Consider the following 18,443-nt stretch of genomic DNA (forward strand, 5'->3'; position numbering starts at 1 on the left):
CACATCCTCTTTATGAGAACAATCGTATTGGTGACCCAATTGTGCTGAAGGACATTCCCAGACAAATGATTCATTTCCAGAACACTTCACATCTTTCAACCAAACTGGGCCTGAGCCCGGTTCATACGAGGAAGGAAGTGACGTATCCATTACGTGTCCACAGCCCAGTTGCTTGCAAACCACTTCAGCGTCTATCATGTCCCAGGAGTCGTCACACACTGATCCCCATGTCCCATTGTAATAAATCTCCACTCGACCTGCACAAGGGCTTCCACCATCTGACAGCCTTAACTGGATATGTTCTGTTAGATTAAAAACACTGAAGTTTATACTTTCAAAATCCACACCCTTCTTCATTCAATCCAGCATAGTATATTGATACATGTAATGCTTAAACAAGGCAGAATTGATGAGAGTGATGGAGGAGTTAGCACAGGTAGACTGGAAGCAATCACAATTTGTTGGGGCAGTTGATGAGCAGTGGAGGAATTTCAGAGCAATCTTTCAAAATGCTCATCATTGAAAATGAAGAACTGTGGGAAAGGGGTTAATCATCCATGTGTCTCTAAGGAAATCCGGGAGAACATCAAATTGGAAGAGAAGGCATACAAAGTGACCAAGGTCAACGGGAAACTAGAAAATTGTGAAAGCAAGAAAGATTAACGAAAGCCACAAAAGGGCTATAAATTGAGGAACATTTGTATGAGACAAAATCTAACCAGGAATATAAAATTAGTTCGCAAATGTTTCCATAAATACATAAAACAAAAATATGTCGCTAAATTGAGCATTGGTACTTTCAGGGATGAGAAGGCGTTTTTCGTTATCGGATATATCAGGAAATGGCTGAGATATTGAATTGGTCTTTTGCCTAGGTTTTCACAGTGGATGACACAAATAACATGCCAGTGAAAGAGAAAGAGTCGAAGTTAGGCAACAAGTTAGGAAACAATCAGTACTAAGTTAGAGATTGTTTTGGGCACGCGAAAGGAATTCAGGGTACAGAAGTCTCCTGGCCCTGAAGGAGTGCATTCCAGTGGACGAAAAGAGATAGTGTAATTTTACAAAACGTAATTGGCTCTGGGGCAGTTACAGCAGATTGGAAAACAGTAAATGTGACGCCACTATTTAAAAAGGGAGGAAGACAAAAGATGGGGAATCTTTGACAGGTTAGCTGAACCTCTGTCGAGGGGAAAATGCTTGAGTTTATTTTCAAAAGGAAATAGCAAGGCATCTAGATGAAAAATATCCCGTTGGCATTGGACCATGAAGGGTAGTCAGGCTAACCATTTGTTGGAGTTCTATGAAGACAATACAGACACGGTGAACAACAAGGACTCAGTAGGTGGGTTGTATTTAGGTTTCCAAGTGGCATTCAACAAGGTGCCGCACAAAAGGCTGCTGCATCAGACAAAGATGCAAGCCATGACGGAGAATGCTTTAACATGAATAGTCGATTGGTTAACCGACAAGAATCAAAGTGTGGGGATAAATCAGTGGCACTCTGGTTGGCAATCAGTAACTAGTGGTGTGCCTCAGGGATCAGAATTGGGACCGCAATTATTTGCAATTTACGTCAATGATTTGGAGCTGGGGACCACGTGTAGTGTGTCAAATTTGGATGTGACACTAAGTTGAGAGGCAGAGTGCAGAGGGCTGTGAAACGTCGCACAGTTGCATAGTGCAAGTTAGTGGGAAAAGATCTGTCAAATGGAGTACAATGTCAGTAAATGTGAAGCCATCCAATTCATTGGGATCAACAGTGACAAGGACTACTACTTGAATGGTAAGAAATTGCAGCACGCCGCTGTGCAATGGGACCTGAATCACTCAAGGTTAGTCTGTAATTGCAACAGGTAATTTGTCAGGCTATTTTACTGGGATGGAATTGAAAGCAGTTTGTACGTAACAGATGAGTAATCGGACATAGTCCGAAGTAGGTCATGATGAGAAGAGACTTGAATGAAATCAACTGGCCCCAGGCAGCGGGGGGAGTGGGGAGACATTAGGAGGAATGTAAGTAGCCCAGGTAACAGGAAAAGGATCCCAAGTGGACATCAGTTGAATTACGGATGAATGTTACATATTTCAAAATGGTGCAAATAGATTCAGCTTCCGACAGTTTGCAGGTCGAGGATTAGGCTACCAAGCTGGAAATGGTCGTGATGGAAAACAAAGAAGATGCCTTTAGTCCCACGCAGAGGAAATGCTGAACAGACAATGTTCTTTGTTGTCTATCCTATCAATGTTTGTCATAATTTTATTCCTCTCAGTCAAACTCGAATGCTCCGTCTCCTCTGCCCCAAGGTAAACAAACACAGACTGTCCAAAATCTCTATAATTTGGGAATGACAGCCCAAGGAAGATACTGGAAAGACCCCTCGCCAGTGCGGCGGTGCTGCTCCAATGTTTTAGATTCCAAAGTTACATTCACTAATCGGTCTATGACCTAAATGAAGTTTAATACACTTTCAGTGTGACTTCCCCGCTCTGATACAGAATGTATTGGACAATAAAGGCAAATATTTCATATTCCGTCTTGACCAGTTTAACTGCCTGTCCCTCTACTGTAAGTATCTATGGGATATACACATCAAGTTCCCTCTGATGTTCACTGCTTTGAAATGTTCTACAATTCATCAAAGAGTACCTTCCTTTGCTTGTCATGCCCAAGTGTGTGTCCTTATACTTATGTAAATTGAATTCCATCTACCACTGGCTAGCCTATCCGGCCATCCGTCAATTTCCTTCTGTAACCGAACTCTTCTCTCATCAGTATTTAGCAGACACCTAATTTTAGGTTAATTTAGGAATTTATCATCAACCCTCCAACATTCACTCTGAAACCGTTTGAACATTTTGGTAGTTTCCTTTCCAGCCATCCATTCAGCATTCTTCATAAATTTGATCTCAACACAAACATTTCTTCCTGAATTACATTCATTTTCATTTTCCATCACTGCTGATGTTCATTTAAATCAGTTATGTGGCCATCATTACCTCGATAGTTCAACATTTATTTCCAAGTATCTAGTCTTCAGTGTTTCCACACCAGCCCCTAAATTCACATTCATTATTGATGCACTACGTTTCATATGATATCAGTGTAATTATTTCACATCTCGAAGCACGTGCTTTACAAAAATATTCGTCTTCAATTAAATTATCTAATAAATTCATTGTGTTCTTTTCATCTTCCCAGGACTGCAAAGAATCAGACAATCCTTCCGACTAATTAAAACCTCTATTGATAGAATACAAGGTCTTCCAAACACACAGTTCTCATCTTAATTCGACCCTCTTCCCCTCCTGATAACTCTCTCATGTGTCAGTTTTACTTCTGGCTTATAAAACCTTTGCAACTTCAATCTTCCAAAAGCAAAGTTTCAGTTTTTCACACCCATTCATCTGGCCCATGCCTGCTTTCACCTGGACTAATACTGAAGAACGTGTGATACACATTCTGAGGAGACAGATATCTGTTTTGATAGTTCTGAGAAAGTTTTTCTGTGTTGCGTCTTCTTACCTGAACAGAGGATGACTACGTTACTGCTGTCGGTGACAGACGAATTAAATGGGTCTGAGATCCTACAATCCCGGAGCTGAGATTCCTGTCCATGACACTGGATATCATGCACCCACGGACGGCCATCACTTTCCTCGTACTGTGAAGACTTATAAGTTTCTAAGGCATGACCGCATCCCAGCTGTCTGCAAACCACGTGGGAATCATTCAGATCCCAGAGGGTGTCCTGCACTCTGCCCCAGCTTCCATTGTAGTAAACCTCAACTCGGCCATCACAGCGGCTTCCCCCATTCACCAGTCTTGGCCACCAATTTTCATCTGCAACATGAAATGTATTTAGAATAACAGTTAAACTGAATTGAAACGTTCAAGAATTAACAATCACAAGTTAAATGTACCATTTTAAAAAAACTATTTTTTTCACGGCTTATCCGATAGCTTTTCAGACAGTTTCATTTTTACCAACGCCTATCTTTTCCAAACATTTGAGAGAGATATGGAGGAATATTTACTGTTGATATGGAGCAAGTTTGAAATGAAGTGAATTGTCAACAGGTCATGATGGATTTTGGGAAGTGGGCTGATGGGAACCCCGAAGTAGTGAATTGAAGTACTTCTTGCCTAATCTCTATCCGTCATTCCTAATTGATTAGATATTGTCACAGGCAACTTTTGTGATGACTTTCCTCAATTCTGCCAAACTCACTGCTTTTGACATGGTTGTTCTGATGTTGCAAACTCCTGATATGCTGCCAATAGTTTCGAATATTTCTATCCAAAGAGAATTCCCTCAACGTACTGGAAACTGAGTGCACTCATTTTTGGCATTCACACTCAGTTGAAATTTTAAAAAATAAAACCATCCCCTTTTTCACACATTTCCAGACAAGATATTCGACTTGGAAAGGTGTATCTATAACGTTTTGCTGGTAGTTTAATGATGGTACTTTCCAACATCTATCCCCATCAAAAACAAAATGTGGGTATCGAAAGACATAATTTCCCAATGATATGCTGACCAAATTGGAAACGATTTCCCGATAACTTCCTTCGTCCTCGGTAAACTTCATGTGTACACGGTGACAAAACAACAAAGAACATAAAATCTTAAAGCACAGTACAGGACTTTCTCTCCCCGATGTTGTGCCAGCCTTTTTTCCTATTTTAAGATCAGACTACCCTTCATACACTTCAACGTGCTAACTTCCATGTGCCTATCCAAGAGTCGCTTAAATGTCCCGAATGTATTTGTCTGTACCAGCACTGCCGGCAGTGCATTCCTCGCATCCACCACTTCGGTGTAAAGAGCCGACTCTGACATCTCCCCTAAACCTTCATCCAATCACCTTAAAATTATGCTCCCTCGTAATAGACAGGTGTGGCATGGAGAAACATCTCTGGCTATCCACTCTATCGATGCCTCTCATCATATTGTCCACCTCTATCAATTCACCTCTCATCCTTCTTGGTTCTAGCCTGCTCAAACTTTCTTCATTAGACATACCCTCCGGTCCTGACAGCATCTTGTTAAATGTCCTCTGCACCTTCTCTCAAGCTATAAACTTTTTCCTATAAAGTGGCGTCCGGAAAGGAACACAATATTCCAAGTGTGGTCTTGCCTTCTCTCACACTATACAATCAACAATGCAATGATATTTCATTAAATTGTGATAATTAAGAACAGTTCTGAATAAGGATCACTGGACTCGTAATGTTGACTCTGATTTCTCTCCGCAATTGCTGTCAGACCTGCTGAGTTTCTCCAGCAATTTTGTTCATATTTCCTCGTCTTCAATTTGGAAGCGAATTCTCTCATTCCACAAGTAAGAACTGAAGCATAACGGTGTGAGTCATTGTAATGCATCACACGAGCTGCACATGCAAATGGGTTTCCGTATTTCCTGCATTGTTCCTGTTTAAGGAATTCTTTTTATGTTAGCAACGAGTTCGACAACATAATGTCATACTCCTGGTTCCAATTTAATTTCGAATATTTTTGGTTATTCTACCCGGCAATTACGTTATCTGCAGAAATTCTCTTCTCCTTTTACTTAGACGTTCAGATATGGGTATGCATTCACTTCTTCAACAAAAAAGAACATTAAATTAGGTCTTAGCTGACAAGGCGAGTTCTCTACTTCATTTCACTCTCTGCCCCTCCGGTCTTAATCCATAAAGACTAACTTGATCATCTATCGAAAATCTATAGTTTACTCTTGACAAAAATGAGAATTCCACTCTGCACAAATTCTTGTCAAGGGCATTACAAAAAGAAAAATTCTGAGAAAAATATAGATTGATGGTCGGTATTTAAAAGAGAGATTGAATGTCCCAAACTCTTGTGGCAGGACAAGGTGGCTCATAAATGTTTGAAATCTGAGAACTTTACTCAGCAGCAACACCTCTGACAGAAAGCATGTATTTTCACTTTCAATCAATTCCTTCTCCTATTTCCATGTCAATGTCTTTGAAAAGTATTAATAATGCATGAGGTTTCTGCCTGGACACGTGTGACAGTTCCTATGCTCCCTGATCTGGATTGATTTGATGACTGCTGTCCCTTTAGAGAAAGATGACTGGTAGTGATTTTACCTAATGGTCTCCATTCCTCAGGTGGGTCGTGAGCTGAGAAGGTTAGGAGCACCATGGCAAGTTCAGATTGTGGGGGTAATGAATTCCCACTGTTGTTATCACCATGCGTCACAGCCCAGCGATTCGGATAACTGAGCTAACCGATCCCTATCAGGGAAGCTTCAGTAGAGCCAAATCGATCTCCTGTCATCTTACCTCAGAGTCTACTAATCTCGTTTCCCTAACCTTGTGCTCCCCTCTGCTTCATGTGTGTGTTTTGCAATTCAACCATTTAACTGTATTCGAGAAAGGTAAATAACTCAATTTGCAAATTGAATGTCGGAAAGGAGAGATTATTAAGAGTCAAGTGACACAGTAAGGAAAGCAATTAGACGCTTTGGATTTGTGTTTTTTTGAGGAGGGGTGCAAGTTTGCATTAAGAAACAGGTTAACGTTTAAAAATTAGCTCATAATGCCCGATATTGATAAGTTGAAACTATTTATTATGACAGACACCAACTTTAGAAGGACTAACAGAGGATAGACAAGTGGCAGATGAAACTTATTGCAAAGACAACTGAGGGGATACGTTTTAGCAGCTTGGAAAATGACATGTAACGTGTGGGCGGCATGGTGGCACAGTGGTTAGTACTGCTGCCTCACAGACACCGGGGTTCAATTCCCGCCTCAGGCGACTGACTGTGTGGAGTTTGCACATTCTCCCCGTGTCTGCATGTGTTGCCTCCACGTGTTCTGGGTTCATTCCACAATCCAAAATGTGCAGGTCAGGTGAATTGGCCATGCTACATTGTCCGTAATGTTAGATTTAGGGGAAAGGGTCTGTGTGGGCGGTGGGTCGTTGTGGACTTTTTGGGCGGAAGGGCCTGTTTCCCCACTGTAAGTAATTTAATCAAAAAAATGTATTGTGAGGTTTTGACTTTTTCATTATTCACTTTTTGAAGAAGTGCACTAAAACATTAGGACTTAGGGCTTCAGCAGGTGTGACACATGAATATGATTACTGGACGAAAGCAGGTAAAGAAAAATAAACTGCTCCAGTTAGCTGGTTATTAGAAAAATATCGGGGACAAATGTTAAAGTTGGTGGCAAAAAACTGCCGTGCACATTTGAATGACGGTAAATCAGACAGTGATATTATAGAGACTAGTGTAAAACCCACAACAACATTAAGGCAAGATAAACTCAAACAAACGTCAAAGACCAGGGAATCAGCTGGATCACTGTTGCCTCCCATAAATAGTCCAGGATACCATGGTTAAATGTATGACCAAGGTGATAGATTTCAGACAGTAAATCATTGCAAGTTCGAAAGTCATGCTGGTGAAATTGTTTAGAAGATTAATGTACAATTATTCCAATCAGGTAAGAAATGTTGTCCTAAAATTTTTTCAGGGCAGATAGAGCTAAAGACAATCTATTGGATTGTCAAAAAGGTAATTGTCTGATTTTCACTTTGATATATCTACATTGACCAATGCTTGATATTATCGGCAATGATCCACTTTTAGACAATCAAACAATAAAATATGTTGGGTGCAGAAAGTTTACAAACTCCAAGACATCTTTTTTTTCAACACAGTTATAACACGTTAAAAATATTTTCATTTCCAATACTTGTGTGTCTATTTTACCACATTATAATTCGTGCATGACAGCACGGGAAGCCAGGAGGATTAGTTTAGATTTGTCACTTTTACAGCAATTACCCCAATTGCCAGCACCACCATTCTAACAAACATTAAATGAAAGTATGTCTTTCTTTTTACATTACACCGATACTCACCAGAACATATCAGGGTGACATTGTTGTGTCCACTGCAATCCTGGTGAGTGTCTGAAGACCGAGGGCACTTCTCCAGCTGAGTCTCATTGCCCGTACATTTAAAGACCTCTGTCCCCATGAGCACAGTACTGCCTCCAGAATGAGCAGTGCTTGAAACAGACACGGCCACTCCACAATGAAGCTGCGCACAGACGACATTGGCGTTCTTCAAATCCCAGTCAAGACCACACATTGTTTTCCAGGTGTCACCAAACAGGACCTCTAGTCTTCCGAAACATTGGGAACTTACATGGACCAACCTCGGAATGATGTGGTCTGAAAAGAAAAGCATTGAATCAGAAAAACGTTCAAACAATACGAACTCAGATTATTGAATGATGAACATTCATTTGATTAATACCAGATCTGGCACATTCGGATATAAATTGTTCCATCAATCTGTCTGGCTTTGTAGCCCTGTCGACCCCATTCATGTTCATTCCCCAGAATCCTGACCCTCAGCTGTTTGAATTAACGCGACTTTCATCCAGCAAATAAACGATACAAAGTGATTGTGCCATCCAACACAATGTTGAATCTCATTAAACATTGATTTGTAAATCTGATAGTTCCAGTGGTGCAGCTCTCTCAATGTGGCTTTAAGTGACATCACAATGGACACCTGTCCTGCACCTTCACAGGAGTGGAAAGGGTAACAGGTACCTCCCTCTCCTATTACAGTCAAGTATTCAACAGTTTAAATAATGATACTGAATAAATCAGTGATTCTGTTATTTTTATGTTAATAAGTATTGGACAGTTATCACATCCTTTTCTGTTTTGACAGCCCCGGAATTTGATAAAATTACACAGAAAGTACAGCAGTTTTTTTTTACCTGAACAGATGACACCAGCATCATTGTCGTGTGAGTCGCTGTAGTGATCCCATTCCTCTGATTGACAGTCCCGCAGTGCGCGCTCAGTCCCGCTGCACTGAACATACGCTGTCACAATGGGTCCAGAGCCTTGTCCAAAGTGAGCCCCGCCTGGGGCAGAGACCGCGGTCCCACAGTCCAGCTCCCGACACACAACAGCAGCATCTGCCAGGTCCCACAGCACATCATACACAGTTCCCCACTGTCCCTTGTAGTGAATCTCCACTCGGCCAGCGCAACGACTGCCTCCATTCTCAAGTCTCAGCCTCACCGTCTCTGTAAAATATCGAAATGGTTATTAAAGTGAACAATGTGCAATTGTGAAAGCTCTATATTGCCGCCAGCATTCCACGCTTACAATGCAATGGGAGTGAGGTCACGGTAAAAATACACACTATCGCAATATACCTTAGGATATGTATTGTGGATGGTGAATGGCAATAATCATTTTTTTAAATGCTCACTCACAAAGAGGATCAGGCAAATGTTTCCATGATAAGATGTGTATTACTCATTCATGGGAGGTGGGCGCGCTGAATGGCGAATAACCACAACTGATCAGCCCTGAGAATATCTGAAACTGAAACGTACTTCCGTCTGAATGGTCATGTGAGCATGATGTCACTGCGCAACAGTGAGTCAAATCGTTGATATACATTGCCGACAGCAGCACTGTGTGTGCAGATGAATCTTCATAGCATCTTCATGTATTGTCTTTCTGTCTGAGAATGGCAGTGTGCATTGGAACAGCTTCTTTTCCACCCTCCTCCCCCCACGAATCCTGAAATGAGAGACCTTAAGAAGTTGTGCAACCACCACCCTTTTTGTTATGAACAGACAGCTGATCAACGAGTGAACACTAACACATGCTGGTTGTCATCACCACTTCGTATCTGAGCACAAACATCAGAATATAGGGATTCCAATCCCTGTTAAAATAACAAGTGATTACCTGCACTGCTGGCCTGGGTATCGACAAGTCTGTCTGAAATAGAGAGAAGGGAATTAAAGTGTTAAAAATCAACGCAATGCTGAAGAATAAAGAAAATAAATGCAACAGCTGCGGGCAATAATTATCATTACTTTGCGAAATAAAGTTGTTTAAAAAATGGTGATTCGCATATGGAATGAGCTGCCACTGGAAATGGTTGTGGCAGATCTGGAAAGAACATTTTAAAGGCATTTGGACAAATATTTGGATAGAAAATGTTTAGAAGGACATGGGCAGCGTGTCGGGAAATGGAGTTAATGTGGGCGTACATTTTGGTCGGCATGGAACATATTATTCAGAAAGGCCTGTCTCCTTGATATGACCCTTTGAGTGTATGATATTTGGAAATTTGACATCCTCCTTACATGCAATACCGACAACACAGGAAATATATTTACAGCAGGGATCAAATATTTTCATCTTTCTTCCACATTTATCTGAATAGTTTCTACACAGAGAGGCAGACTGCCAACCCAATGACCTTTCTGTTTGTTACTGCACTGCCGACTTACTCAACATTGTGATGATCCCCGTAGAGAGCAGGAATGCTCTCCAGTGACCATGGCAAGGTGCCCCCATCCAAAGATTTCAGGAGTTTAGAAATTTATTCAATCAGCAATGCTGAAATAAACATTGACTGACAGTGCTTCGTCAGCAACTAAATGCCGAAAATATGTTTATTTTAAGTATTGCATTTACGACTGTTAAAATTCGGCTTTATCCTGTTCCTCTATCTCCAAGGCGGCAACATCACGAGATTCAGTCATCGACAATATACAGTAGGAATTTTCCATTTCCCCAATTCCAGAACAACTGAATTTGTTTCATTACCTTTCCTTATTACCCAAAAATTGTCGTTGTCAATATCTTTTACCCACAGTCTTCTGCACTGGGGACAGGATGGTGATGAACACCTATTGTCATTTTTTGGAGAAAATGATTAGGAGATTACTGAACTTGTCCCGTTATTGATGTTCATTAATTATATATTTTGTTCCTCTCCCAAGCTGAAAAAGGAATTCAACGTCTGTCCAATTTGAATAATGTTAAAATTTCTTCCAAAGTTAGATAACTTTGGTTGATTTTTAGTTTCCTGCGAATTCTTTACCATGCAACATTTGAAACTTCTAAACAGCTCGAATTGTTTGCTTTGCTTCTCGGGATAATTTCATTTCTCCTTTCAGGCAATCAGACAACACATACCACCTGTCAATGTGTTCACAGATGATCACTCACTCTGATTCATTGAATCCCTGATACACAACGTCTCTTATCCCTTGCATTCACCGATGTAACTGATCGTTTTACCTCCTAACGATGTGTCTGCAATATCGCCACAATTCAATGCTAAATCTTAAATTGCTTGTATATGTTTATTGTACTTAGTGGTAGAAAACGAACATTAAAAAGCGAAAACAGTACATTGCAGTCTGACCCGTTTACTGGAATATTGCCCTCATTCATCCAAAATAAACCTTCGGGCTTTGCCCTTTCTGAGCCTGTACTTTATCAGACTGAATTGAACCACTCATCATATCACCTGTTCTGTCCCATTTACGTTTCTGTAATTGATATATTCGTGAGAATTTGAATCTATTACTTTGTACACTGTTACGTACATGTCAAGATACTCGAACATGCAAGAGCTCTGTTGGTTTAGGAGAACGAAGGGGATATATACAACTCTGAAAATCTTTTGAAGCACTGCATAAGGTTGTACAAGACAGGCCGTTACATTTAATGTGATTTATCAGACATTTGATGTTCCTCACTAACTGGACAGTTTTGGAAAACAACAAATCCACGTCAGACCAGTGACATATAATGAACACCCTAACTAATGGGAGAACTGATGCAATCTCAGGCTGCAGAAGCACCAGTAGTTGCGATTTGAGACAGTGTGTAATTATGGAATAATCCTGGTTGATTTGTAACTCCTATGGCCCTTTGACCTACTTTTGCAAAATTTAATGTCTACGCTATATTTCTCTTGCAACATTGTGGAAGACATAATTTTCGACGTGGAATAAGGCGAGAGTCAATGCAATGACCGTGTCCTGCACATTTCACTTCGATATACGAACACAAAAACACAGGAAATCGAAGCAGGAGTAAGTAACTTGCCACCTCAATCCTGCTCCACATTCAATGAGATCTTGGCAGATCTTTACCTGGATTCGGTTACAATTTCGCACATGTTCAACACAACCCTAAATTCCCGTACTGTGCAAAACTTCATATATCTTTGACTTAACCACATCCTGCAATTCAGCCTCAACTGTTCCACGGGACAGGGAATTCCACAGAATCGCAATATAATGGATGTGGTAGTTCCCACCGCCCAAACCCCCTACTCACTACCCCCTAAACCCAGTGAGAACAACTTCCATGTTTCAGTCATATCAATTCCCTTCACAATTTAATGTTTTTCTGTAAGACTCCCTCCAAATTCTTCTAAATTCCATTAAGTGCAATTATGGTCTTCTCATCAGCGAACCCGCTCATCCCCGAAATCAATGCTATGAAAACTCTCCGCTCCTTCCCCAGTGCTAGAAGACTATTTCACCAACACATATGGCTAAATACTTCAAGCTGAAACGCGATACCTACCAAGATGGCAAGTTGATTTCCAGTCTTTTTTAACAACACATGAGGGACATGAGGCACATCAGCATTTATTTAGAATTCAAGAAAAATTATCTCAAGTTGACTGAAATATCATAATCAATTAAATGTAAAACGAGGTGGGATATCAAAAGAAATAAAAGTATTGACACCAACAAAAATGCGGAATTGTTGTGATCTTTTAATGAGAATTGACACCGAACATATATTAATTACTAAACTTAGAAACTAAACAGTCTGTTCAACTCCCATTTGATATGATTTCGCTCGTTGATGGCATAAAGGAATCGATTAAATTTTGCGTTATACCCGAGTGGCCGAATTATGTTGAGAATAAAGAATTCAAGTCTCAGTAAAAGAGAAAACTTTCATTTCAAAACTGTTGCCTGAAAGTAATTCTCCCAAATATTTGTTCTTGACAAATAAAGAATTGTAAAAATAAGAATAGTGGATTAAGAAGTCAGATATTCATTACTTTGGTACGAGGTGAATTTTAAACTGGTTTATGTATCTTGAACCCGTCATATTCCATGTCCTTCCCTCATTGGTGAATGTACAAGTTAGGACTGTGAAAGAATGTTCGCTACTTACATTGCTGCATTAAACTGCACCAAACTTTGAAAGGCTCGCGGCACCCGTCGCAAATCAACTACATGTATAACCTTTAGATTAGCTTACCAACTTAAAGCATTCATCACCAATGTTCCGTTTTGAACTGGAACCATCAAAGTTAACTGCAACAACTCAACTAAGCTCCTTCACGCAATCTAACAAAACTGCTGGCTAACCATCTAAAAGGCCGCACAGAAAATTAATGTACTGGACTGATAAGTCCCCATCCTGATTGAATGACACATTAGTTTCCTGACTAATGCTTGATGATGATTCTGTAATACTCGTCTTCACGTATTTTGAAGTCCCTATCCTCAATGGATCAAGTGGATCATGAACTTGGATCGACACAGCAAAGTTGGGATTTTCAGTAACGCTGGCCGAGCCATTTTTTTTGTAAAATATAGAAAAAGCGTCACAGGTTTAATTTCCTAAGTTTATTCGTCCCCGAACACATTCATCACTCAAGAACAAATTAGGCAATGGGTTCATTCTGGATATTTCAGTTCTTGGCAAGATGAAAATTATGGCGTGAACAGCATTTACTGAGACATGTCATTTCTGTATCAATCACGAATACAGGGCACATGACTGCAAGTAACATAGGTCTGTGAATACTGTCACACCATGGTTATACAGAATATAGGCATAATCTGAGAGAATTGTCCATGTGTGCATGAGGTTAATCAACCGTAGATACAGAATAGATGGTTGTTTTCCTGACACTACGTTTTCTGTTTACCACAGAATCCAGTGCACACAAATGTTACTGACAACCATTCCAGTTGTTCAGATTTTCTTGAGAAGACTGAAAGTTGCTTCTCTCTTTTCTTGCCTGATGTGATAACACTGGGAACAATAAAAGTCAAAAATATACAAGACGTGTAAAGTGCCTCGATATTTCTGTTCAGATCTTCTCTAAAACTAAGTTTGGCATAACTCTCACCAGAGATTTGGCAACATGTTTAAAATAAATTAAAATCTTCGCAGATCTCACTGCCATCAAAATGATGCAATGTTTAACCTTGCCTTAATATGCAGCAGTCTTGCCCCTGACAGAGAAATCGAATTGGTCAAACACATTTCCACCGGTTAGAGCATAAAACCAGCATTGAATGAACAGTACGATCCTGAGAAGAGCTGGAACACCTATGAGTGCCTCCTCAAGGCTCTGCGGGAATAGAAGACAGGTGTACCAATCGGGTTGGTCTCTGAGCAAACTCTTCAAGTCATTTGGCAGAACGCTTCAAATATACATAAATACAATCAAGTCCAAGTGAGAGATTCCTTTCGTGTGTCTGTTGAACAGAGTCAAACTCCAATGTTTGCTTTTTCCGTCATACAGTACTGTATACAAGTAGGAGCAAGTCAGGACTGCAGATGTTGGAGATCAGAGTTAAAAAGGGTGGTACTGGAAAAGCACAGTGAAACAAGCAGCATCGGAGGAGCAGGACAGTCGACGTTTGGAAAATAAGATCTCTTTACCTGATGAAGAGTTTATGGTCGAACCGTCGACTGTCTTGCTCCTCGTATGCTGCCCGACCTGCTGTGCTTTTCCAGCAATACACTTTTTGACTACTGTACAGAAGTGACCCGTTCCAGGGACTATGCATGCATGTAGATCTATTTTATGAATAAAGTTTTCTTTTTTAGAAAAAAAATCATTCGGCAAAGACTGAACTTTTAACCACTATCTGGTACAGAAATTGAGCTATTGATGTTCAACTGGGCAGGGACAATCATTCGATCAAATTCAGTGAATAAGAAAACTGGCTGAAAAAAGAACGTCAAAGAACAGTGGGTGATGGAAATCAGAAACAAAAGAGAAATTTCTGGAATAACTTAGCAGGTCTCGAAACATTTTTGGACAGAAAGCAGTGTTGTAGTTTTGCGTGAAGTGACCATTTCAATTATTCGCAGATGAACAGCTAACTGGGTCCTTTATCACAGCAATCAGTCCAGCAGTTCTCTCGGAACAAATTATCTGTCATGATTCCAAAATTACAGGACTGTCTCAACCACAAAATGTATCATAGTGGCACACAGCTCCTTTGTTTCACTAAGGATGTGAACTGCGCTGTATAAATGCATCACTATCGAGAAAGTATTGCAATGTAAAGAGAAGAAATACTGACCATACTCAGTGGCACATCAAGTTTCGAGAAATTCAAAATAATCAGCTTCTATTTTACATTCTCCCAAATATTGACTAGGAAATTAGTTAGATAGTGTTAAGCAGTTTTCCCTGATACACAGACCGTTTAAACCAGCGACAGACGCAGTCTCCAAACACACCCGAATTGTGTGAGTAGGTCTTCAACACTGTGAGCTGTACAGAAGCTACGAATAGATGCAAGGATTGGAAGTTTAGGGGAGGAAGGGATGGTGGAGGTTGGGAAGCTCTGACACCACAGAAACAGTCATAGAGAAATGAAGACAAAATATTTTTTATTCCATTTCATGTCAATATTCTATCTTGCGCAGACTGTCCATGATATTGTTGCCACATCTATGTCACTAATTATAGGCCCATGAATGTTTAAGAGAATGGATTCAGTAAACCATAACTCACAGTTCAATAGCTGCAGAAGAAGTAAGTTCAGGAGGGTTACAAACATCGTCCCAGCTGGTGGTACAGATCAAATCTGAACATTCGCTGAGTGATGTTTCACAGATACTGAGCAGCAGTTAATGTATCAAGTAACTCCTCGATTTCTGTCACTGTTCGTTCCTTCACACGGCTTGAACAGAGGCCCGTGTTTCTTTCCAACAACCAATAGATTATGATGTGTGCGGACTGTGAACTGAGCACTGTCTTCTGCACCAATGAGAAGTGATGTGACCATTAATGGGCACAAAGACACCGGATTCCAAAAATTAGCTCATCTTGAGAGATCAATGACGTTAAAGATTTTAACTTGGAAGCGAGTCCTCACTCCGGAATCCATATCATATCATCACTCTACCACAGGAGGTTATTGGTTCCGGATTCATTGAAGACGCTGTGCGACTCAACATCTCCTCGAGCAGCTGCAGAAACAGCTCAATTTCCACTTCTGCACTGTTCACTCTTCAGGATTCAAAAGGGAGTCCAACAACTTCAGAGCAGAAAATCTATCCTTTCTCTGGATTACTAATCACCCCTTTCCTACTTTGTCTATCCGTCTCCTTTTAGCATTGGTCTCAACAGAGCAAACCAACATTCACCTCGTCGCCCCCAATCAACACAACCTATTCTGAGACGTAATTCTGTCCTTTACTATAACTGGCGGCCTGTTGTCTTATTCTCTGAGCACGCTGAGCATCTGTTCCAGTCTCTCCTCCTCACCCTCTGTCCTCAGTGTGGAAAACTGTCATTTTCCGGAACAGTCACATTGTATTCAAACTTTTACCTCGCTTTTTGGGCCCACAGATGCTGCCCGACTTAGTGCCTTCTTTTAATGTTTGCCTTTGTTTTTAGTTTCACTTTTCCATGATAGAAAAAGTGTTAATCATTGAACCAACTTTTAAAAAAATGTTAAGTAGCTCCCCAAGGATTTTACTGTCTTCTAATCACAGATCTTGATTTCTATTTGTCTTCTCACAAACTGCTTCACTCATCTTTCTCAGTATACCTACCAATATTTAACTTCTCATTATCATTTGGTCGAATTTGTTCAGCAACGTCTTTGGGAGAGGAAATTATTGCATTCTTTTTTCTTCTTCCTCTGAAAATTCTGCTCAAATTTCAAATTACGTTGATTTTCCTCGTATCATTGTCAACTCCTATGGGACAGATACAGTGTAATACAGCAACAGTGCACAATCTTTCAAATTTGCCAAATATCAGATTTCCTCTTGATACGCCTCAGTTTTCAAACGTGGGGGGCTCACATCATGGCAACTGTGACTTTAAATCTACAAAGTGCAGAAAATAGAATAATCCACCGTAATGCAGGCCCTTCTGCCCTCGATGTTCCGCTGATCTGTGGAAAAATATATATGCGACAGTATTTCATTTTCATACATATGTTCATCCAATGGCCATTTAAATGCCCAAAGTGTTGGCGAGTGTACTACTGGAGCAAGCACTGCGCTCCACGCCCTTTCTACTCTGTGAGTACACATAGTGTACATCAATGTACACAGATTGGTCAATTCATTGGAGAAGGTGTGGACTGCAGATTTTGGAGAACAGAGTCGAAACGTGTGGTGCTGGAAAGGCACAGGTGGTCAGGCAGCATTCGAGGTGCAGAAGAATTGACATTTTGGACATAAGGCCTTCTTTGGGAATGTGGCGGGGGGGCGGGGGGGGTGCTGGAAAACTGAATTTATTGGGACTAAATGAAATGGCAACAGATTCAATCCATGTTTCGATCTATCTCATTGCAAATGTTTGCACATTCTGAAAAAAAACACAATTCTGGCCGATTAGGGATGCAAAATGTGAACTAACCGTTCTAAATTTGAGGAAGGGAGGAAGCACGATGTGCAGGCTGTCATGAGCAAGGAAGTACTTGGAACATGACAGTGTCTACTATCAGCAGTGTAATAATAGTTATCAATTGGGATCAGGCAAAATTGTCATGATGCATGGGATGGAAATTGTGTTTGAGAACGCTACAATTTTTGAATGGGTAACTATTATATGAAAATTGGATACCTTAGTCAATGTTGTGTTCACGGATTTTGGAAGACCTATGTAAAGGAAATACACTCGCCAGGACGGAGAATTGGTTCAGAGGCAGGAAAGATAGCGCATACTCAGTGAAAGGAGGGGTCCAATGGAGCGTATGGAAAATCGACGCTGGGACCTGAGCCATTCACAACACACTTCAGCTATTTTGGCTGAGAGTGATCAAAGGTGACATCGCAATGTTTGATGATGAGAAGACACTTCAATACTTACAGGATCAGTTGGGCCAGTGAGCAAATACATGAAAGATGCAGTCAAATTTGAATCAGTGTAAGGTTAATGACATTGAACAGAAAATTGGAGAGAACAGAACACCAGACATGCCGTTAGTGATGACGAACAAAGAGAGATGGATGAACCAATACACCCGTAACTGGAAGGAAGGAAACAAGTACAAGGCAGAAAGGTAAGTGCTAATTTGACCTTCATTGAACAAGGGATTCAGTCCAAGAGTAAAGACATCTTTTCACAGTGCTTGCACAAGACGTTGCAGAGACCCTTGAGTTATTGTGTGCCGTTGAGAAGGCCTTGCCTCAGGTACAGTGCATTGCGTTGGAATGGCTGCAGTGGAACCTGCCAGACTGATTTCTCGCAGTGCAGATGTGTCCTGCAAGGAAAGATTGGATTTATTGGGTCCATATTCCTTGGTGAGGATCTCATTGAAACGTAAATAATTCTATTGGCCTTGAAAAACACGACGTAAGTTTGATGTTTAATCTGGTTTA

At 40.6% G+C, this 18,443-nt stretch overlaps 1 protein-coding gene across 1 annotated transcript in view; it reads right to left on the minus strand.

The window, feature by feature from the left end:
• Window positions 1-622: 622 nt before the first annotated feature.
• The window catches only part of LOC140461062 (scavenger receptor cysteine-rich domain-containing protein DMBT1-like), a 34,102-nt gene continuing 16,281 nt past the window's right edge, over window positions 623-18,443 (minus strand). The window contains exons 4-8 of the mRNA XM_072555846.1: window positions 9,768-9,800; window positions 8,777-9,091; window positions 7,902-8,216; window positions 3,527-3,844; window positions 623-633 (exon numbers count right to left, since the gene is read on the minus strand). Of these exons, the coding sequence (XP_072411947.1) occupies window positions 623-633; window positions 3,527-3,844; window positions 7,902-8,216; window positions 8,777-9,091; window positions 9,768-9,800 (992 nt within the window). The remainder of the gene's footprint in view (window positions 634-3,526; window positions 3,845-7,901; window positions 8,217-8,776; window positions 9,092-9,767; window positions 9,801-18,443) is intronic.

This window comes from Chiloscyllium punctatum, chromosome 36 (assembly GCF_047496795.1).
Source record: "Chiloscyllium punctatum isolate Juve2018m chromosome 36, sChiPun1.3, whole genome shotgun sequence".
Classification (NCBI taxonomy): Eukaryota; Metazoa; Chordata; class Chondrichthyes; order Orectolobiformes; family Hemiscylliidae; genus Chiloscyllium; species Chiloscyllium punctatum.